The sequence below is a fragment of the Camelus bactrianus genome, chromosome 29 (genome assembly GCF_048773025.1).
Source record: "Camelus bactrianus isolate YW-2024 breed Bactrian camel chromosome 29, ASM4877302v1, whole genome shotgun sequence".
NCBI classification, from domain to species: domain Eukaryota; kingdom Metazoa; phylum Chordata; class Mammalia; order Artiodactyla; family Camelidae; genus Camelus; species Camelus bactrianus.
In genome coordinates this window covers 25,361,694-25,386,155 of record NC_133567.1, presented here as the reverse complement: position 1 = coordinate 25,386,155, position 24,462 = coordinate 25,361,694, and the positions used below count along the sequence as shown (strand labels likewise).

General features: G+C 36.1%; 1 protein-coding gene across 7 annotated transcripts in view; it reads left to right on the top strand.

Moving 5' to 3' along the window:
* The window catches only part of NBN (nibrin), a 55,269-nt gene that overhangs the window by 6,000 nt on the left and 24,807 nt on the right, over positions 1–24,462 (top strand). For 6 of the 7 annotated variants that reach the window (XR_012503187.1, XR_012503186.1, XR_012503188.1 and 3 more), the window contains 4 exons: positions 493–596; positions 17,487–17,604; positions 18,202–18,395; positions 23,831–23,928. Coding sequence is in view for 4 of the 7 variants with exons in the window: in XM_074354980.1 (XP_074211081.1) it covers positions 493–596; positions 17,487–17,604; positions 18,202–18,395; positions 23,831–23,928 (514 nt within the window). In the remaining 3 variants the exon portion in view is untranslated. The remainder of the gene's footprint in view (positions 1–492; positions 597–17,486; positions 17,605–18,201; positions 18,396–23,830; positions 23,929–24,462) is intronic. The other variant, XM_074354981.1, reaches the window with a different exon arrangement.

Genomic DNA, 24,462 nt, shown 5'->3' with positions numbered 1-24,462 from the left:
ATACTTATTTTGAGGTTTTATCCAATCCCGGTTTTTTTTTTTTTTAATTTACTTTCTTGAAAAGACTTTGTTCTGTATAATAATCTGTGGGAAGGCAATTAGGCTAAAAAGATCTTATGTCTCTTGTTAGGGCAGATGTTACATTTCCTCAATTATAACTTTTTAACATTTTAATGTTTTTTAAAATAGGTATACATTTTAAAATTGACTTATATTTTATCTTACATTGTTTTGCCCCCTCTAAAGCAGTTTTTAAATTAATACTGTAATTGGTGGCTTCTTATGATCAAGTGATTATGTAGGAATTTGTATACTGAAACTATGCAGTGACCAAATACTGACTTCTATTTTATAGATTATGGCTCCTTTATAAATTTAAAGAGATGGAAAGAAAAACAGATTAGAATAGCCTCTTTGTAGTCTATAACTTAAAATTTTTCTTTAAAAAAATAGCCTATGAATATATGTATTCACATGTTTTCTTCTTTTTAGACAATATGTGCACTCATTTGTGGGCGTCCGATTGTAAAGCCGGAATATTTTACTGAATTTCTTAAAGCAGTTCAGTCCAAGAAGCAGCCTCCAGAAATTGTAAGGTATATTGTGTATTTTACACATAATAAAATACGACTGAAGAAATACAGTAGTGCTGATTTTGTTCAGGTTAATTCCCTCTGATGACTTTCAGGATGTAATTATGTTTCAGTTCAGTGTTACTAATGAAGTTTTATTTTTGTTAGTATGTAAAAAAAGTTTCCCCAATAGTTCTTTTGTTTTCTCGGTAAAGCAGATGTTATACATGTGCCAGTATTTAAAGGAAGACATTGAAGGGTGGTAATGGCATAGAGGGACAATGAATAGAGCACTTGAGCCAACGCTGGGCTTCGTGCAGGCGGGACCCCTGGAATCGTGTGGTGCAGCAGCCCCCTTCCGGAGCACACAGCCCTGAGCCAGACCGTGCCCAGCGCTGTGGCCTTGGGAATGGAGCTTACTTCTTCCAAGTGTCAGTTACCTCCTTTGGAAAATGAGGCTAATACCTATCCTGCCGAGTGTTTAGGGATTTAGTAGTAGTAGGGTTAGTATTAGTGGTCTTAACTAGTAGTGTCCTCAGAAAGTCTGAGCGAGTAAGTGCCTGTTAAAGGAAATGTAGTTGATTTCAGTGTCTGGGAAGATTCATAATAGCCTTATTTATTTATTTAGTGTTTTAGTTGCTTTGCTAAATTTGTGAACCACCAGACTGAAGATTCTGTCTGCTGTGTGTGTGAGGAACGCTTGTAGCACTGTGGCTGAGGAGGAGCATGTTTGGGGTTTTTCTTTTCAGATTGCATGGTTAAGATACTGGTGACTAGACGGTGGGTGTTTTTAGTCAACGTAAGGCCGTGCTTGCTTAAAATGTATGTCAGTATCTTGTAGTCTAGATGGCATAATAGATCTGAGGAGGTTTAAAAAATCTAAAATATTATGGAAGTTAAGTGTTTTATTACCACTTTGAAAAGATTACTACTATAAGCTGTGTCATCGGAAATAAAATGCACAACCTGTAAGTTGAGATTTATGTTTTATCCAGTGGACCTTCTGAGAACTTGAACCCAGGAGGCAGCCTCTCAGATCACTGTAAGAGACTGTTCCGCAGTGGCAGGGGAGAAGCTAGGATATATAGGAGTTTTGCCGCAAAGACCAGATAATCGGAATAACAAAAGATTACTGTTAATTAAAGAAAACCAGATATCTCAAGTTAAGGAATTTAGTGCTTTTCTATGTATGTGAAGGTGCAGAGGTCCAGGCTTGTTGAAATCATTTCTTTGAGATGCACCTTAGCTCTCTAGGGCCAGTATCCTGTTCTTTCCCATCCTGAATCCCGTCAGGGGTGCCATAGTGATGGCTGCAGAGGTGGGCTGCCTGCTTGTCTGCATCCTTAGTTCCCTCTGTCTACCATCAGGGTGGTGGCAGATGACTTGATGGCCACAGCATCCTTTGTTTACTGATACCACTGGCAGTATTTTTCGTTCACAGCTATTTTGCCCAGTGTGGGGCATTTTTAGGAACTATTTATACCTCATAATATGTATCTGCTTTTAGAAGTAAATGAAAACTAGATTTTCCTCTTTGTTTTAAATTTTCATTTGGGAGATTTCTTATATTTTATAATCTGGTTACAGTTAATATGCTTTGTTCTGGGAAGAGATCGTCAGGTTTTAAAATAGATGATTCTGAACCTTTTTTTGAGTCCTAATGTTGTGGGAGAATAGGTTTTTGCCTCATACAGGAAAGAATTTAAGAGCAAGGCCTGGTAAAGTGAAAGTAAGTTTATCTAGGGAGATGCGCACTCCACAGGCAGTGTGTCTCAGTCAGAAGGGAAGCTGCTTAGGAGACACACACTCCATAGGCAGGATGTGGGCCGTCTCAGAAAGGTGAGAGGGAGCGAAGCTGAGAGGCGTGGGGTATTTAAAGTATAAGTAGATACACTCTCCATAGGCAGAGTGCAGGCTATCTCAGAAGGCAAGCGAGAGCGACCCCAGGGTGCGGAGTTGTTAGGTTTTATGGGCTTGGTAATTTCACATGCTAATGAGTAGGAGGATTATTCCGGCTACTTTGGGGAAGGGGCAGGGATTGCCAGGAAGTGCCCCCCTCCGCCTACTTTTTTGACCTTTTATGCTCAGCCTAGGAACTGTCATGGCCCTGTGGGAGCACCATGAGGCTCAAGGTCTACTGGAAGTCAGATCTTCTGCCATCTTGGTTCCAACCAGCTTGTCCTGTCCTCAATGGCTGTGACATTCCTTCAGTGCTTGTGTCCTGCCCCCTTTCCTCCCACTTCCCTGTGAGAACATGAAAGCACTGGTCTCTCTTCTGGAAACTTCACTTACATACCACCAACTTGCATAGTATTTCAATAGAATTATATTTTCCCTGAAGCCTATTTATAAACCTACCTAGGGGAGTCAATAAATCCTATAAACAGTGACTCTTGTTACAGATAATAAACAGTTGTTAATTCTAGATTACTTGGGAGTGTGGGGGTCTGATAGGTTTCTACTACTAGTGATACGTTTTAAGGTCTTGGAGCTTTTAGGATTAGTCATTGATTCCTACTTATTGTTCAGATTCTCAGATTTATTTTACCTGGGTCTGTTTTTGATTTTAGATTCTGAATTTTTTTTCTGGCTTCAGTTAGTGACTGTAATAACTTAGATGGCTACAGTAAAACATCTCTACTATAAAATTGTGCAGTAACTCCTAAATCAGTGTTAACCAGGAAAGACTGTTGCATTAGTCCATATTTGATGGTAGCAATTGATGATCAAATTTTTAGTATTATTTTAAAATATATGGTTTTTTGTGTTAATAGAGTCCTATACCTGTCGGCATCCATTCTGATATGTTTGCTGAAGAGTTACTTGACTATATACTCAACTATTAAATAGAAAAATGATGAAATTTAAAATATGAAATAGGAGGATGAGTTTCAAAATGGATATGAAATAAATTGTGGTGACTCTTTTATTACAAAACTGCCTGTTCTTTTAGTTCTGTAAAAGCATTATCACTAGTCCTGGACTTAAATTAGGAAGCATATACACTATAATATTTTTACTTAATAAAGAGTGTAGTCCTTTTTAGTATAGTTATGTCTGCATCTCAGCACTATTGTCAAAGAGTCAGTAAGTCAAGGGGAAGACAGAATTTAAGCTTTCATGTACCTGACAGAGTTTGTGATGACCGATTTTCCTGTACTACCATCATAGTCCCAATGTTGATGAAGTCATTTTTAGAAGATTCCATTTTAAAAAAGTACTTAATTTTGCTGTTCTATACTCTAATATATTAAAGGAAGTTTATTAAAATATTCTGTATGATGTGAAGAAATGATCCTTCAGGGAAAAGGGAGTTTCCCTTTATTTGTAATTTTACAAAATCTCTCAAACTGTAGAACTTTATTTCAAAGAACAAGCACTGTTTCGGGAAAGCACTGTTGGGAGAGAGGCCTTGCCTCATACAAAACTTGCTGGATCTGACGAGAATGCTAGGCCTTGACCTCCCTGCACCCAGGCCATTTTTCACAGTTGTGTTTGCAGCAGAAACCTTGGAGGATGAGGTAATATCTCCCTTGCAAGATAAAGAGTAAGACTGCTTTTAGCTTGTAAAATGAGTAGCTCTTCTGTGTTGTCCCCGTGGGGCTTGATATGAAGGAGGCCTGCTACCAACACAGAGGCTTGTTGCTTGCTTGGTCTCTGACCTGGGAGTCTTGTGTCTTCTGCCAGCATCCATGAAAGAGGAACAGGTTAACTTACTAGCTTGTAATAAAATCCTAGGCCCAAGAGACACATTAGCCTGAAACAGTCTCAGTAAATGAAAGTTTAGGAAGTTTATAGAGTTGACCTTAAACAGTTAATTAAAATTCAAGGCAAAGAAATTTAACACATACTAGAAAATGTTTCCTGGACATGTAAGCTCAGATTTACAAATTGTGGATGCCATTGTTAATTAAAATCTTTAGAGATTATCCAAAAAGCAGCATATAGTAAGTATGTAGTTCTAGAAATCATGAGCATATATCTCTAGGACTAATGAAATAAACAGCTGTCTAGATGTTAGGCAAGTAAATACTGTGGTTTGGAATACAGGTTCCAGGACAAAAATTATACATGAATTCAGAAAAATTATGTATTTGGAAAATTTTGGGACAGAAGTAAAGATGATGTGCTCTGAGTTAGATGAACTTTATTGAGGATCATGTGAGCAATTTAAATAAAAGTTATAAAATATACATGGGAAAAAGTCAGCATTTCTAGATTAATATTTTATAGAATTTGTGAATAATATGTGCTAGTTACTACATAATAAAACACAATTACTTTATTTGTAGCTCTTAAAGTTTCTGTATAAATGTGCCAAAAATGTTTTAATTATTTCATTGTTAGAAGTTGGAGGTCACTTTATATTTGTGGTAGCCTTGTATTCAGGCAGTGTGCCTCTAACGTAGGTCTCCAACAAGTTAATTTACTGTCTTCTGATTTTCTTACTAGCTGTCAAATCACTAGAGCTTCAGAAATCCTTCAAAACTTCTAGAATGTAATTTTCCAGAAATACTGATTTTAAATTATATTTTCTTCATATTTATCTTAGTCTCTTCTTTCTTGTTTCCATCCTCACACTGTTCAAGAGAAAAAGACTTTTCTAGGTGTATGAAGTTCCAAAACATCTTCTATTAGTTATCACTGTACTATCGTCTATATATACATCATATATATGTATATATCTATACACGACTCCATTTGATTAGATTCTTGATAATAACAATGACCTTTTTTGAAGATCAGTCTTATTGGCTGTTGGGATGCAAATTTACTAGTGTTTTAGAAAAGCAAACTGTATTTTTCCAGTCCCAGAATTTTAATACTCAAATCTGTAATAAGAGATTTTTTAAAACTTTTCCTGTACTTCTAATTTTTTTCCTTTTTTTTTTTTTTTGGCTTAAAGAACAAAAATTTATTCTCTTGAGCTTTGGAAGTTAGGTGTCTGAATTCAAGGTGTCAGCAGGGTGGTTTTTTTTTTTAATTGAAGTACAGTCAATTATAATGTCAGTTTCTGGTGTACAGCTCAATGTACCAGTCAGGTATATACATACATATATTTGTTTCATTTTTTTTCATGAAAGGTTATTACAAGATATTGAACATAGTTCCCTGTGCTATACAGAAGAAACTTTTTTAAAAATCTATTTTTATATATAGTGGCTAACATTTGTAAATCTCAAATTCCTAAAATTATCTCTTCCCATCCACTTTCCCCAGTAACCAGGATTATTTACTGAATCTGTGAGTCTGTTTCTGTTTTGTAGATGAATTCAGTGTCCTTTTTTTTTCCTTTTTTCTTTTTAGGTTCCACATATAAGTGATATCATAGGGTATTTTTCTTTCTCTTTCTGTCTTACTTCAGTTAAGATAATGATCTCTAGGTCCATCTATGTAAAATAATGCTGCAAATGGCATTATTTTATTCTTTTATGGCTGAGTAGTATTCCATTGTATAAATACACCACATCTTCTTTATCCAGTCATCTGTCAATGGACATTTAGGTTGTTTCCATGTCTTGGCTATTGTATATAGTGCTGCTATGAACATTGGGATGCATGTATCTTTTTGAATTAGAATTCCCTCTGGATATATGCCCAGAAGTGGGATTGCTGGATCATATGCTGGGTCTATTTTTAGTTTTTTTGAAGAATCTCCATACTGTTTTCCATAGTGGGTGCACCAAACTACATTCCCACCAGCAGTGTAGGAGGATTCCATTTCCCCACACCCTCTCCTGCATTTATTGCTCATGGACTTTTGAATGATGGCCATTTGGACTGGTTGTGAGGTGATACCTCATTTTAGTTTTGATGTGCATTTCTCTGATAATCAGTGATATTGAGCATTTTATAATGTACCTATTGGCCATTTGTATGTCTTCATTGGAGAATTGCTTGTTTAGGTGCTCTGCCCATTTTTGGATTGGGTTGCTTTTTTGTTGTTGTTACTAAGTTGTATGAGCTGTTTATATATTCTGGAAATTAAGCACTTGTCAGTAGAATCACTTGCAGATATTTTCTCCCATTCCGTAGGTGGTTGTTTTCTTTTGTTAATAGTTTCCTTTGCTGTGCAAAAGCTTATAAATTTAATTAGGACCCATTTGTTTATTTTCTATCTTATTTCTATTGCCTGGGTAGACTGCCATAGGAGAACATTGCTAAGATTTACGTGAGAGAATGTTTTGCCTATGTGTCCTTCTAGATTTATCATGTCTTGTCTTATATTTAAGCCTTTAAGGCATTTTGAGTTTATTTTAATGTATAGAGTAAGGGAGTATTCTAACTTCACTGATTTACATGCTGCTGTTCAGTTTTCCCAACACCACTTGCTGAAGAGACTATCTTTTCTCCATTGTATATTCTTGCCTCCTTTGTTGAAGATTAATTGACCATAGGTCTGTGGATTTATTTTTGGGTTCTCTATTCTGTTCCATTGATCAATATGTCTGTTTTTATGTCAATACCATGCTGTTTTGATTACTGTAGCTCTGTACTATTGTCTGAAGTCTGGGAACATTATTCTTCCAACTTCATTCTTTTTCTTCAATATTGCTTTGGCAATTCTGGGTCTTTTATGATTCTATGTAAATTTTAGGATTGTTTCTTCTAGTTCTGTAAGAAAAAATATCCTGGGTAATTTGATAGGGATCCCATTAAATTTGTAGATTGCCTTGGGCAGTATGACCATTTTAACAATATTAATTCTTCCAGTCCAAGGATATGGGCTATCTTTCCATTACTTTAAGTCATCTTTAATTCCTTAATCAGTGTTTTGTAGTTCTCCATGTATAAGTCTTTCACCTCCTTGGTCAGATTATTCCTAAGTATTTAATTTTTTTGGATGCAATTTTAAAAGGGATTGTTTCTTTACTTTCTTTTCCTGTTGATTCATTGTTAGTGTAAAGAAATGCCACTGATTCTTGTAGGTTAATCTTGTATCCTGCTACTTTGCTGAATTCTTTTATTAGCTCTAGTAGTTTTTTTCTGGAACTTTTAGAGCTTTCTGTATATAGTATGTCATCTGCATATAGTGACAATTTTACCTCTTCTCTTCCAACTTGGATCCTTTTGTTTCTTTTTCTTGCCTGATTGCTGTGGCTAGGACTTCCAAGACTATGTTGAATAGAAGTGGTGAGAGTAGGCATCCTTGTCTTATTCCAGATTTTAGTGGGAAGGCTTTCAACTTTTCACTACTGAGTACTATGCTGGCTGTAGGCTTGTCATAAATAGTTTTTATTATGTTGAGGTATGTTCTGTCTATACCCACTTTGGTAAGGGTTTATTATCATAAATGAGTGTTGAATTTTATCAGATGCTTTTTTCTGCATCTGTTGAGATGATCATATCATTTTTGTCCTTTCTTTTGTGGATGTGGTATATCACATTGAGTGATTTGCATATGTTGAACCATCCTGTGTCCCTGGGATGAATCCAACTTGATCGTGGTGTATGATCTTTTGTATGTGCTGTTGAATTTTGTTTGCTAATATTTTGTTGAGGATTTTTCATCTATGTTCACCAGTGATATTGGTCTGTAATTTTCTTTTTTGGTAGTATCTTTGTCTGGTTTTGGTATCAGGGTGATGGTGGTTTCATAGAATGAGTTTGGGAGTATTCCTTCCTCTTCAGTCTTTTGGAAGAGTTTGAGAATGACTGGTAAGAGTTCTTTGTATATTTGGTAGAATTCCCCAGTGAAGCCATCTGGTCCTGGACTTTTGTTTGCAAAGAGGTTTTCTATCACTAATTCTATTTCATTTCTAGTGATCAGTCTGTTCAAGTCATCCATTTCTCTTGATTCAGTCTTGGTTGACTGTATGTTTCCAGAAACTTGTCCATTTCTTCTAGGTTTTCCAGTTTGTTTCCATATAGTTGTTCTTGGTATTCTCTTATGATATTTTGTATTTCTGTGGTATTGGTTGTAATTTCTCCATTTTCCTTTCTTATTTTGTTTGTTTGTGTCCTCTTTTCTTCCTAGTGAGCCTGGCTAGAGGTTTCTTAATTTTGTTTACTCTTTCAGAAAACCAGCTCTTGGTTTGATTGTTTTTTTTTTTTTCTATTTTTTTAACCTCTATTTTACTTATTTCATCCTTGATTTTTATTATTTCCTTCCTTCTGCTGAATTTTGGTTTTGTTTGCTCTTTTTCCAATTCTTTCAGCTGGTAGGTTATGTTGTTTATTTGAGATTGTTCTTGTGTTTTGAGGAAGACCTGTATGGCTCTGAAAAGCAGTCCTTCTTAGGACTGCTTTTGCTGCATCCCATAGATTTTATGTAGTTACGTTTTCATTGTCATTTGTCTCAAAGTATTTTTTTAATTTCTTCTTTAATTTCATCATTGACCCATTGGTTTTTTTAATAGCATGTTGTTTAATCTCCATGCTGTCGTTGTTTTCTCCTTTGTTTTTCCATGGTTGATTTCTAGTTTCATGGCATTGTGGTCTGAAAAGATGCATGAAATAATTTCTATCCTCTTAAATTTGTTGAGTCTCCTTTTGTGCCTGAGAACAGAATCTATTCTAGAGAATGTTCCATGCACACTTGAAAAGAACGTAAATTCTATTTTGGGATATGTTATGTCCTAAAAATGTCTACCAAGTCCAACTGTTCTATTGTGTCATTTAGTTTCTCCATTGACTTACTGATTTCCTGTCTGGAAGGTCTTTCTAGTGATGTTAATGGGGTGTTAGAGTCTCCTACTGTGATTGTGTTCCCATCAGTTTCTCCCTTTACATCTGTTAGTATTTACTTTATGTATTTAGGTGCTCCTGTATTGGGTGCACATATGTTAATGAGTGTAATGGTGTCCTTTATCTTTCTTTATGACCTTTGTCTATTTTGTCTGAAATCAGTATGCCTTCTCCCACTTTCTTGTCATTAATGTTTGCATGAAATATCTTTTTCCATCCTCTCACTTTCAATCTGTGTGTGTAAAGTAGTTGGGTCTCTTGTATGCAGCATATTGTAGTTTCCTGTTTTATTATCCAGTCTGCCACTCTGTGTCTTTTGATTGGAGCATTTAGTCCATTGACATTTACAGTAATTATTGATAGATGTGTGTTTATTGCCATTTTAACTTAGTTTTCCAGTTGATTTGGTATTTCCTCTTTGTTCCTTTTTGTTTTTCATTTTGTGGTCTGATAATTTTCTTTTGTATTATCTTGGTTTCTTTTTGGTTTTTGTGATTCTTGCGTGCTGTTGACTTGTGGTTACCTTGTTTTTCAAGTGTATTAACCCATTATTATATGTTTGTTATAAACTGATAGTCATATAAGCTCAAACACATCCTAAAAATAATGAAAAAAAGAAAAAAATCTATATTTTCTTGCTCTTCCACATTTAACGATTTTGTCCTCTTTCACATCTTCATGTTTATTCTGTTGCAACTCATTGTAGTTATTGCCTTTCCAATTTAGGTTTCCTCCTTTCTATAGCGTCCTGCTGCTTTTGTATTTACAGTAGACTTTTCAATATTTCTTTTAGCAAAGGTTTAGTGTTGCTGAATTCTTTTAGTTTTCACTTCTCTGTGATAGTCTTTATCTCTCCTTCTATTCTATAGGATAGCCTTACTGGATAAAATATCCTAGGTTGCAGCTTTTTCTCATTCAGGACTTTAAATATATCTTGCTACTCCCTTCTGTCCTGCAGTGTTTGTGTAGAGAAATCAGCTGAAAGCCTTCTGGGAGTTCCCTTGTAACTTACTCTTTGTTTTTCTCTTGCTGCCTTTAGAATCATTTCTTTATCTTTAACCTTGGCCATCTTGATTATAGTATGTCTTGATGGGTTCTTCTTGTTGGGGACTCTTTATGCTTCCTGTACTTGGATATCTGATTCCTTCTTTAGGTTTGGGAAGTTTTCATTCATAGTATCTTCAGATATATTTTCAATCCCCTTTGCTGTTTCTTCTCCTTCTGGGAACTCTATTATGCATAGGTTGGCACATTTTGTGTTATCCCATGTGTCCCTTATATTGCTTTCACTGGTTTTTATTTGCTTTTCTGTCTGCTGTTCTGATTGGCTGACTTTTGTTGTCCTGGCTTCTAAGTCACTTACTTGTTCCTCAGCATTGTCTAGTCTGTTTTGACAGCCTTTAGCTTGGCTCTTATCTCTGCCATTGTGTTTTGTGTTTTTAATTGGCTCCTCTTAATAGTCGCAATTTCCTTTTCAAAGTATTCTCTGTCTCCATTCATTTTAGTTCTTTCGGTGCTTTGATCACTCCCTATTTGAAGTCATGATCTAGTAGCCTATTGAGGTCTATTTCATTGATCGTTCTTTCAGGGGATTTCTCTTGTTCTTTTAATTTGGAGTAGTTCTCTGCTTCTTCATTTTGCTTATATCTCTCTAGCACTATGGATTATGGAGTATCAGTTATTTACTGTGGTCTTGAGGGGATTTTTTTTTTTTGAAGAGAATATGGAAATAAAACTTAAGAAAAAAACCCCAAAACAAATAAAACAACAGCAGCAAACACAATTTTTTTAAAAATTAAAAACAAATTTTTAAAGAAGAAAAAGAAACTTTTAAATAAAAACAAAAGAAAATTAAGGAAAATTTTAAAACATTTAAAAAGAAAATGTTAAAAAAAATTTAAAAACAACTAGTAAAATAATATAAAAAATATATAACAATTTTAAAAATTAAAAAAAAGTGCTCCTTTTTAGCCTGTGCTCCTCTGATAGTTTAGTTGTGAGGTCTGTTTTTAGTATGGATGGTTGCCAGGCCCTTCTTCCGTGTGTGTTGGCTGTTACGCCTTTGACTGGGGGTGTGGCCGGTGTTGTGGTGACCAGAGCCCGCCCTGGCTGTTGAGTGGGGCCACTTTTTCTTCTGTGGTTGTCACAGCCCTGACAGGGGCTGGGTCTGTTCCTCTTCTGTTGCAGTGGAGGCTTCCGGACCCATTTCTGAGCTGCCGTGCATACTAGGCGGGTTTGGAAAGCTTTAAGTACTCTTTGTTGACTCTGCCTTTGTTCCCACTTTAGCTGCAGGGATGTCATTGTGCTGTTCTGGTGTCCCTCAGGTTCTCTGGCCTCAGGGCTACCAATGTAGTTATGCCAATTTCTGGGTTGCACACCTGGATCATGGTGCACTATTAGATCAGCTCCTTTCCCAGCACCAACCACTGGCCCTGCACTCACCCTGCTGCGTGAACTCCGCTCTATTGTTCTAGAGGTCCGTGGGTTCCACCACTCTGTCTGTGCTGCTCCCCGCGCCACCTCTGCACAAGGTAGGCAGGCTGGCAGAGAACGGCCACACCAGCCCTTGCCCCTGCTGTGTGCCTGAACTCTGGGTTTTGGTCATTTGTCTTAGAGGCGTGGATACACAAAGGCACCGTGGAGCAGAAAGGTCCCGTCTGCCTGGGGCTGTAAACAAATCGCAGTTTTGCCTATGAGGTGGCAGAGGCCCTGGTTACGGATTCAGTTTTCATCCTCACCTCTGCCTGGCAGCTGAGCACTAGCAAATTTGGTGGCTGTGGCTGAGCCCCACCTCTCTTCTCCCGAGAATGCACCAGCAGTGGGGCCCTGGGTCTGAGGGGACAAAGGCTCTGACACCCCTCCTCCCAGCGCACACCAGCAGTGTTGCTTTTTTTTTTCTTAATGGGGGACCCACGCTGTTCTTTTCCATATGTACTCCTAGCAGTGGTGCACAGCACACTGCAGTCCCCGAGTCTGCCTCTGGGCAGCGGCCCCAGTCCTCCACCTGGCTAGGGCAGCCTGTCCTGGCCCCCCCACCCCCTGCCGGCTCGCCTTCTAGGGCTGGGGATCACAGGGACCTTTTGTGCCCATTTCACTTAGTTCTGTCTGCGCAGGGCTGCTGTGCACAGATCTGTGCCTCCATGGAACTCCGTCCCCACTGACCTCTTTGTTGGAGAGGTGGAGACCCAGCCTAAGAGCTCTATTCCTCCTTTGTTGCTCCCTCCCTGCAGGACTGGTCCTGCGCTAATTTCCTTTTTCTCATTTTTTTTTCTCCTACCAGATTTGTGATGAATTTTGTCTTTTGAAGAAGGTGATGTTCTGTCAGAGTTCAGCAGGTGTTCTGAGTGAATGGGTGGGTCTGTGGTTGTCTCTCGGTGTATTCGTGGGAGAGGGTGAGCTAATAATAAGCACGTCCTTCTACTCCGCCCTCTTGGCCACTTCCCCCTATTTTTAATTTATTAGGTGAAATTTTAATTTCTATTTTATATTATCAATTTGTTATTACCAAATATTTATTGAATGCCTACCGTGAACCAGGTGAGATAGACCTGTGGATGTCATGATGAGCCAGAATGCATTACAGTTTCTGCCAGCTTGGAATTTAGTGGAAGAAGCAAACATGAAATAATCATGCAAATAAAAGTTAGAACTCTGGCTAATGCCGTTAAGGAGAGCTAAGGACATATATCTTTAGGAACCTGACTCAAGGTATAACAAATGTTCACTCTTCATTGAACTAAACTAGAGTTAACTGTTCTCTGGATACAGTAAACTATTATCTGTGGCAAAACAAAGAGTGAAAATGTGAATAATAAAGCTGTAGGTAATTTTAAAATGTTTTATTCATTGGAAAGTAGTAAGAAACCTCATATCCTCTCATGTATGTATTATATATTTACATACCATTTTTGTCTGAGATTGGCTCTGTCATTTGGTGTTGTTACATTACTGTGTAGACTGATTCGTAAACCATTTGTATATATGTGAGACCTTTTACACTGAAAGAAATGTATGATAGAATAGAAAGAATTTTGTTAAAGGGGATGTAAGGCATTTGATAGATATTAAAATTTTATTCTATTTATAAATTAGAATGTCTTCTAATTTTCTAGTACTACATACTTTCTTATTGTACATTTAACTTTAATAGTTAAAACAGTTTCCACTATTCTCTGTATTGCTTTAAAAGTAGAATAAATAGAATTTTAAAGTCAGTTATTAAGAAAACCATAATAACTAGTGCATTGCATCCATCATGCTGACTGAATCTGTCTTATCTGCAAATAACTCACTCATTTGAGATTGTCAATTCTAGGAATCACTGCTTTAGTAGAGCATCCGTTGTAGCAGATTAAAACACATGAATTTGTGGTTCAGTCAATTATAAAAGTTTTTTAATTAATATAAATTAGATTAATATAACTGTTTAGTCATGACTCAGCTCACTTTATGAAATATGTATGTTGCCAAGTGTGGGAGCACCAACTTGAATTAAACTTTAATGCCACTCTGTTAATTGAGTAAGTGCTAAATGTCACTCTGTAAGATTCATGTAAGAGCATAAGTTTTGATTAACACACCAAAATACCACCCTGATCACTACATAAGTTTAGTTGCTTTAAAGCTGCTTTGCTAGCAGGAATCTGCTACAATCTGTCTTCTTGCCGTAAAAAAGCAGAGACATGCTTTGCTTGCTTTGCTTAGTTCAAGGTCATAGATCAGGGCTGCTTGTGCTTATGGAAAACCATGACTCGTCCCTTGCCCTAACCGGCAGGACATGCTTCGCTTATCAGGCGCAGGCAGATAGGGTAGGCGGCTGACCCTCACAGAAGACTGACTCGGCCCTTAGCTGGAAACAGCTGTGCTGCTTCCCATGCTTAGACAATTTCTGATCATTGGAGACTCTGTGGTGGTCTGGTTTTCGTTATCAATTGTTTGGAACACTGTAACCTTGCTCATGATTGAGGTTTGAAATAGCCCTTTGTACTATCAATATTGTAATTTCCTCACTAAGTATAAATGAAGATTATAATGTTTACGTTTTTCACAAGCTAGAACTACTGATCTGCATCCCTGCACGTACACCATGCCCCTTAACTCATTCCTATGACGTATTTTCCTTCTGCTTTGTCTGACTGTTCTCAGTAAACACGGGAGCTTTGGAGGAGCTTAGAGAGCTGGTCTCTGGCTCCCTCTCACTCTCTTGACTTGATAAAGTCTTGAGTAATTTCATTCTTCCGTGGTGGGACTTTTGCTGGACAAAACCCACAAAGAACAAAACCCACAAGTGGTGACCCTGACAGAATACACCACTCGCAGCGACAAGAACCCATGCCCAAGGAGAAATGTGGAGAGACAGAGGGAATTTAAGGAAATTAATTGTAAAGTACTGGATGGTGACTCTTAACAACCAAAACATTGTTGTCATATCAGATACTGCTCTCTGTGGATACTTAACTCTAGTGACTGGTTGTCCACATTGTGAATTCCCCCCATCCTACATTATCCTATCATCACTGTGATGATTTAGTAATTTTAAAAAATCTTTTTTTAAGACTATTTTTTAAAGCCATTTTAGGTTCACAGCAAAATTGAGAGGAAAGTAGTTTTTCTCTGTAAGCCCTGCTCCCACATATGCATGGCTTATCCTGTTTTTGATGTCTCTCACCAGAGTGGCACATCTGTTACAGTCTGCATTGACACATCGTAGTCACCCAAAGTGCATAGTTAGGGTTTAATCTTAGTATTGTACATTCTGTGGGTTTGAACAAATGTATAATGGCGTATATCCATCATTATAGTATTGTATAGTGTTTTCACTGCCATAAAAACCCTCTGTACCCTGCCTGTTCATCCTTCCAACTTACCCAGCTCCTAGCAACCACTGATCTTTTCCTGTCTCCATCATTCTACCTTTTCCAGACTGAAATAGTAGGGCCCATACAATGTGTACCCTTTCCAATTGGGCCTTCTTCACGGACTCACATGCATTTAAGTTTCCTCTACGTCTTGTCATGGCTTGATGGTTCATTTCTTTTTTAGCAGCACTGAATAAATTCCACTGTTTGAATGTACCACAGTTTATTTATCCATTCACCTACTGAAGGACATCGTGATTGCTTCCAAGTTAGGGCATAAGTTTAGCTCCTCTGGGTGAATAACGAAGCATGATTGCTGGATCGTATGCTAAGAACATGTTTAGTTCTGTGGGAAAGTGTCAAACTGTCCTCCAAAGTGACTGTACCATTTTGCATTCCACCACCAGCAATGAGTAAGAGTACCTGTTGCTCCACATCCTCACCAGCATTTGGTGGCGTCAGTGTTCTAGATTTTCACCATTCTAATAGTTGTGTAGTGGTATCTCTTTGTTTTAATTTGCATTTCCCTGATGATTCATGATGCTGAGCATCTTTTCCTATGCTAATTTTCTCTTTCTGTATTTCTCTGGTGAGGTATCTATTAAAAGTCTTTGGCCCAGTTTTTAAATCAGGTTGTTTATTTTATAACTGAATTTTAAGAGCTCTTTGTATATTTTTGATAACAGTCCTTTATCAGATGTGTCTTTTGCAAATACTTTATCTCAGTCTGTGGTTTGTCTTCTTATGCTCTTGATAGTATCTTTTACAGTGTGAGTTCCAGCTTACCATTTATTTCTTCCATGGATCACATGTTTGGTGTTATATCTAAAAAGTCATCTCCATCCCCAGGGTCATCTAGAGTTTCTCCTATGTAATCTTTAAGGTTTAGAGTTTGCATTTAGGTCTGTGATCCATTTAGAGTTAATTTTTGTGAAGAATATAAGTCTGATTCTAGATTCATGTCTTTTTGCATGTGGATGTCCAATTCCACCACCATTGGTTGACAGGACTCTCTAAGCTCCATTGTACTGGCTTTGCTCCTTTGTAAGAGATCGTTTGATTCTCTATGTGAGTCTATTTTTAAGGTGCTCTGTTGTCTTCTATTGATCTTTTTTTTTTTTTTTTTCTTTTCACCAGTACCACACTCTCTTGATTATTGCAGCTTTACATTAAGTCTTGAATTCAGGCAGTGTCAGTACTCCAACTTTGTTCTTCTCCCTCAATATTTTGTTGGCTATTCTGGGCCTTTTGCCCCTCCATATAAACTTGAGAATCAGTTTGTTAATATCCACAAAATAACTTGTATGGAGTAATTGGGACTGCATTTAATCTATAGATCAAGTCGGGAAGAACTGACATCTTGAAAATATTGAGCCTTTCTATCCATGAATGTTAGCAGTTTTCACCAGGAGGTAGAGAGATAAAAGCCAGTCAGTTATGAATAATAGCTATAACAAAAGATTTGATTATGTAGAAAGTTGCAACTATGGTCTAATGAGAGGTTTAAGAATTGTCTGTTGATTTTACTTCTCTGTTTTCCTCTTTTCCCTAATCTTCATGGGTGATTAAGCTGCACTTACAGAATTACATTAATGAGCTAAAATTTTATGTTTTTATTTTTTATTTTTTCCTTAAATTTTTATTTTGTCAAGTGTCAAATCTCTTTGAAAAGTTCCAAGAATAGTACAATAAATAGTACTCATATACCCTTTAGCTGTTCACCAGTTGTTAACATTTGTCACATTTGCTTTATCTCTGTATGTATAATTTTTAATTTTATCGTTTTATTCTTGAGCTGTTTGAGAACTAGCTGCAGATACCATGATACCTCATACTTTATAAAAGCTTGTGTTTTTAAATCTCACTTTGGAAGTTTTATTGAAACTGACAAAATGTAGCTTTTAAAATTCCCTGAACTTTTCCAGAGAGATTTATTAGAAAACACTTAACAGTAGTAGTTGATAGAATTCGAGTATGAACATTGCTAATATTGGTTCCCAAGCAAACACAAGATGCTAATGGAATCTGATCTTTAATGGACGATGTTTCTCTCAACCTTTGGTGGTTCACGGAACTTGTTTGATTCATGTATATTTAATTGTATCTCATTGCATTATATATTTTTAGAAAATAACGAACAGTTCCACTTTTCTGTGTGTCACCTGTCACCATGGATTTCTAAAAAAAGGAATTTAGATGCTTTCAATCTTTTTGTCCCAGTTAAGACTCTTACTTTTTTTAAAATAATATAATGGTATTATGGATATTAAGCTTTTCTAGTGTCTAGATTGCCGTTCCCACTTACAAATTTAATGGTATACATACAGAGTAGTATGTAATTAGAATGTACTTTATTTTTTTTTTGTAGTTTTTATCCACCTGTTGATGAACCAACTATTGGAAGTAAAAATATTGATCTGTCAGGACGACCAGAGAGAAAACAGATCTTCAAAGGGAAAACATTTGTCTTCCTAAATGCCAAACAGGTAATGTTATAAGCTAAATTTTCCCAAAGAAAACATTATAAAGTAGGATAGATTATGACAGTTATCAGTAGTTGTTAATGCATTTCTTTTTGAGACTTTGTGTAGAAACATAAAGTGGAATAAAAAACTGTGTAGGCACGAGAACCTGCCCAGTGTTCATTATATGACTATATTTTTTAACAGCTGTTAATTGGCCTATTAAGTTTATGTAAATATGTATGGGGAGGAGACAGAAAACTTGGTTGAAGTCCTAACGTGTTCGGTTAGTAAACAGCTGTTGCATGTCTTCTGTGTACTGAGATGGGGGTTCCAGGAGTTTATGTTGTAGGTGGAAAGGTCTTGCAGGCATGCCCCCGGTCACAGCGCTGTGTGGTGAGGGACTGCAGACGATGTAAGGATTCCACGGCTGCAGTGGTCCCTGGTCAAATAGGGATTTATCTCAGAGTGGAAGCTCAGATTATCCTCTCAAGAAGTATAACCACTTCTACTTCAAATTCTACTTCTATTTTACTTCCCAAATCAAATTCTTATAAAGTTACGAATGTATTTAAGAAATTAATTGTGGCTATTTAATTCCTTTTTTCTTTCCATTATTAGCATAAAAAATTAAGCACCGCAGTTATATTTGGAGGAGGAGACACTAGGTTGATAACAGAAGAAAATGAAGAAGATGATAGCTTCTTCTCAGCTCCTGGAACTTGTGTTGTTGATGTAGGAATGACAGACTCACAGATGTTAATTCCTAACTCTCAGAAAAAATGGATTCATTCAATTATGGATAGACTCCAGAGGTAAGGAATGATTCTTTATGAGTTAAAAAAAACAAACAAACAAGCAAGTAGGTGATTTTATCTGTAACCTTTGTTATACTCCACATAACAACGTTAAAGTATATACAAGAATTTTTATAATGATTTTATTGCGTATGCTGCTTGAAAATTTGTTGTGACTTAGTATGTTAGAAATAGAATGTATTTACCCATGACAATTTTTTCTGAGTATTTATTTTCTGCCTCTTTTTCATTACTTTAATAGAATGTACAGAATTTACTTATCTTAAAAAAGTATTTTTCTGTAGAATACATAGCAGTTGAGAAAGTTAAAATTCAAATGTGAAATTTTTTCTGAAACAGCGTAGAGCTGAAATGTATTTCTCCATTGATGATTACTACCCTTCATTGAAGAGATGTATAAAAATTTTTATCCCTCTTATATGTAGGCTATTATGGGAAAGCAGGAAAAAAGTGTCAAATATCCTAGAATTGTGTTTAGTGGGGATGGGGAGCAGTTAAAGGAGTTAAATCAATGATTTTTTTTCCTTTATTGGTGTTCAGAATCTTAGCATTGTTGAAGCAAAATGTATTATTAAAAAAATCAGTCTTGACAGTCTTTTGACTAGCGGAAACTAGTTAGGGCTTAGGGTATTTATATGCCTGAAAAGTCCATAGCTAGCTCCCTATTCATTTTTCCCATCTCTGAAGTCCTTCTGACCATGGAGATTGCTTTTTTTTTTTTCTTTTATGAGTTTGCTGAAATAAAAAGTAAAATTTCAGCCATCTGTTCCATGAATATTTTGCTTAATGGAGATGTATTAAGTGCTGTGGAAAAGAAAATAGCCATGTAACAAAAATACCATCTTACTATAACAAACCCAAATTTACTTTGATTCTGTTATGTTTTACGCACTGAGAATATAATGGGAAACAAGAAAGCCATGGTTCTTGGCCACCACTGGAGTTTACTGTCTAGAGAGAAAGATAAAGACAAGTAAAACAGACCATTACAAATATGTATAAAACAAAAGCAGAATAACAGAGCAGAGGGGAGAAGTTTATTCTACGTGGAGAGGCTCCTTTCGGGCAATATTTTATGTATGACCAGGCTTTAAAAGAGCCATTCAGAGCAATAGCAATAATACCTATGCTTAATGATACTATGCAGCAGATCCTCTTTCCAAGAGTTGTACGTATATGAAGACTTTAATTCTTACACAGCCCTGTGTATTTTTACTGTCATGGTCCCCACTGTGCAGATGGGGCAAAGTGGGGTTTGAGTAGAACACGGGGAGTGAACATAGGAGCCAGGATGTAAACCCAGGCAGTCTGGTTCCTGAGTCCACCCTCCTCACCATCACATCTTGCTGCCTTTCACGTACAGGACCCTGAGGTGAGAAGGTAGCTGGAGTGCAAGGCTGCTCAGAGGCTGGGCCCTTGACCATGAGGTGACATTTTGTTAAGGAGTCTTTGGCCCCTGTTTTGATTTGGTTTTTGATAGAGGATAGTTTTATAGTTGGAGAAAGACTGTGACTTGAAATGACACCTGTCAGTTTAGTCCAGGCCACTGAGCCACTGATAGCCATTGAAGGTGCAGTGATACCAAGCAAGTGGCCAGTAAAGCCAGCTACTGGCCGAATTTCAGACGACAGCCCAACACTGGGCTCAGCTAATGCCATGGCTGTATTGATTAGGTGTCAGAAGTGGGTGTAGGATGTCAGTGATTAAAATTAGTCATGTCTGAAGAAGACTGGAAGTCTAGAGGAACAGTGTAACCCTGATTTTTGTCCTTGTTGAGATATTCTCGTAGTATCTTAGCTCAAGTTTGAGAACTCTTCCCTGTTAAGTTAATTATTTTCTCTCCATCCTCTCCTTTGCCTTCTCCTCGTCTCTCCTGCTTCACAGCTTTGCACAAAAGTAGATGAATCATAATCTTTGGGTCATGATATACTATCATCACTGAACCAGAAATAATTCATTTGTTTATTTGTTCACTATTTGATTAGTTATTTTAAATAAATTTTTACTATTGTAAACTGCTACTAAGATCATGTTTGTCTGTTTCCTGTTGGTAGCTGTGCAGGATTTTTTGGGGGGTATATTACCACATTCCTAGGGTTAGAACTGCTGGATCGTAGGTTATATAAATGCTTAACAGTATCAAACTTTTCCAGTTTATACTCTGAACCTCAGTATGTAAGAGATCAAGTTAGACGCACATCACAGTCAACACTGGGTGTTTTCAGACTTTATCACTTCTCATTTGTCGTATCTCGTGATTTTGATTTGTTTCTCCCTGATCACCAGTGATGGTTAAACATTTCTTCAAATGCTTATTGGATTTGTGAAATACCTGTTCATGTCTCTTGCCCAGTTTTCTATTGGGATAATTGTATTTTTTTTAATACAGGTTTTCCCCAGTTTTATGTGTGTGTATTTAGTTCTGTATAGTTTTTTTGCATGTGTCGGTTCGTGTATTCGTCACCATAGCTAAGATACAGAGCAGTTCCATCACCACAGGGACCCCTTATGTTGTTATGTTATAACTCACTTCCTGTCCCCAAACTTTGGCAACCTCCAATTTGTTCTCCATTCCTAAAATTTTATTTAAAAAATGATACGTAAATGAAATTATATAGCATATAACCTTTTAGAATTTTTTTTTCATTCACCATTATTACTTGGAGATTTATCCAGGTTTTGTGTATTAACCTTTTTTTATTGTTGAGTAGTGCTCCATAGTATGGCTATCCATGACATGGATATTGTCTCTTTAATTACATTTTCTAGTTTACTGCTGAGGTATAGAAATTCACTTGACATTTAGATACTAATCTTATATCCCATCACCTTACTCGACTCTTCTTTTACTTCTAATAACTTACCTATTGTCTTTGTTTGTATCATTTGTAAATATTTCTCTCCTTTTTAATCCTCATGCCTTTGATACTGCTTTCTCTGTCTCTCTCTCTTTCTTTCCTGGTTATGTACCAACTGGGACATCCAAAGTGGTTGGGTAGAGCAGTGAGAATAGCCATATTTATCTCACTTTTGGCTTTAAAACAAGTGCTTCCAGTGTTTCCCCATTCAAGATGTTGTAATGTCTGTATAATATTATTAAATGTGCATTTTAAATGTTTTTATTCTATTTTATATAGCCAATCTTTGTAACTGATTTTCATGGTATATTTATAGCTTGAGAAATGTGAGTAGGATAACAAAGTACTGATTTTGAATTGCCTGGATTATAAGTAGGTACTTGTGATCACTTGATTATAATACTTCTTAAAATCTTTTATTTTAGTGCTATATTGTAATCACGCATAGAGTTGAACTCTAAGTTAACCTAATACATACAAAACAACAAATGTTAATAAGCATTTGAAAAATACCTTTTAAACTACTACAGCCACTTAGAATATCTTTAAGTGTGCAATGGCATGGGTACACTGAGATTTGTTCATTCACCCACTGAAGGACATCTGCATTTTTCCAGTGTTTGTTACAAATAAAGCTGCTGTGAATATTTATGTACAAATTTCTATGTGAGCATAAGTTTTGATTTATCTGAAATAAATGCCCAAGAGTACAATTCCTGAATTGTATGGTAATTGCATATTTGTGTGCTTTTTTTTTTTTTTGTATTTTTAGGAGTTCTTTATGTATTCTTTTTTTTAATTAAAAAAAATTTTTAAATTGAAGTATAGTCAGTTACAGTGTGTCAAGTTTCTGATGTGCAGCACAATGTCCCAGTCATGCATATATATACATATATTTGTTTTTGTATTATTTTTAATGAAAAGTTATTATTAGATACTGAATATAGTTCCCTGTGCTGTACAGAAGAAACTTGTTTTTTTAAATCCATTTTTATATATAGTGGCTAACATTTGCAAATCTCAAAACTCCTAAATTTATCCCTTTCCACTTCCTTTCCCCCAGTAATTATAAGATTGTTTACTATGTCTGCGAGTCTGTTTCTGTTTTGTAGATGAGTTTATTAGTGTCCTCTTTTTTCTTTTTTTTTTTTTTTTTAGATTCCACATATGATTGATATCATATGGTATTTTTCTTTCTCTTTCTGGCTCGCTTTGCTTAGAATGACGATCTCTAGGTTCACCCATGTTGCTGCAGATTGAATTATTTTACTGTTTTTTATGGCTGAGTGGTATTCCATTGTATAAATACATGACAGCTTCTTTATCCAGTCATTTATGTATTCTTGATATTAATCCTTTTTTTCACTTTTATGTATTATAGAATCTGTTAACCACTTTGTAAATTATCTTTACTATGTTGATGAATGAAAGTCCTTAATTTTAATATACTAAAAATTAACAATCTTTCAGTCAGTGCTTTTTGTATTTTGTTTAAGGAATCTTTTTCTACTCATAGATAAAAAAAAATTCACCTATGAGTTTTACTAATTTTTACTAGTATTTTGATATTTTGTTTTTGAAATTTGTTTTTAATTTATCTGGAATTGATTCTGTTTTATACCAAGGGACCTTACATGCATGGGAATGTTTTGGGTTTTATTCTATTTCATTGATCAGAATGTCTATTCTTGTACCAATACTACATTTACCACATTGTCTTAATTACTATAACTTAAGTCCTCACATCTAGTAGGACATACGTTTTCTTCCTCCTTTTCTTCAGAAGCATCCTGGCTATTGTTGGCTTTTTATTTTTCCATGTACATTTTAGAGTCATCTTTTTAAAAACCTTACAAAAACCCACGTTAAGCATTTGAAAAAGACCTCTTAAGCTATTACAACTACTTAAACATTTTTATAATAAATATTAAAAGTTTTGTGATTCTCAAAATTCACTTAGTTTCTATAAGCATCATTATTAAGTTGTATTAAATTATCTTTGTTGTATAAAGTCAGTCATTATTTACATTACAGACTAACAGAAGATAGGTTCACCATAAGATTCCTTTAATACGATTCATTAATACATGTAAATTTGGGAAAATGATTTGACTTACTAAACATAACATTATAACACATTTATAGGTAAAGCTTATATATATATAGTTCTTTGTACTTTTCTCCCTTCTTTCTCCCCTCTTCTTTCTCTCTTTTAAGGTTTATCTTAGAATTCTGATAATCATAGATTTGCTTAAAAAATCTATTTTGTTGCTTCATCTGAGTACTATTATTTTCTTCTGAAAATTACAGTGTTTAGAACTGGAAGAATCTATATCCTTTACTCTAGACCTTTATTTTACAGATGAAATAGCTAAATTACTAAAAGGTGGTGAACTTGCCTAATATAACATTGTCCAGTGAGTAAGCTAGTACCTTGTGTATTTGCCATTCCCTCTGTATGATAAAACTGTTATAGCACTTTGAGGGAAAAAAGATAGATTCAGCTTGACATCGTCTTAATAAAAGTTGTAAGTTTTAACATATTATCATACTTAAGCTATTTTATTCTAACAGGCAGGGTCTTAGACCTATTCCTGAAGCGGAAATTGGATTGGCAGTTATTTTCATGAGTACAGAGAATTACTGTGATCCTCAGGGCCAGCCCAGTACAGGTAACTAAAACATTATTTTGTTGATTCTTTAGCAACTTTATTTTTTGTAAATTGTTGCTATCAGGATTATATTTGCCATGGGTGACCACTTTTACTGTCTTTTAAACATGTATTTATCCATTCATTTATTCATTTGATAAATATTTCTGGCTGCCATGTACTAGGCACTGTTGTAAGTGCTGAAGATACAGTGGTGAATAAAGTAGATAAGATACCTGTTATTGTGAGTGTCATATTCTAAAGGTCAGGATTCAGACAGGTAATAAGCAAATAAACATATTTGGTACGTTCTGTTAAGGCCAGATGCAGAGAGGAAGCTAAAACAAGGTGGTAGTGACCGGGACTGGGCTGTTTTGGATTGGTGCTCAGGAAAGGTCTCACTGAGGATGGAACATTTGAGGCTCATGTCCTGAATGAGGAGAAAAGGCAGCCGTGGGAGGATCTGGGTAGCAGGATTCCAGGTAGAAGGAGCAGATCACAGTGGTATCTGTGTGGAGAGTGGATTCCAGGGGTCCTAAGTGGAAATGGGGGTAT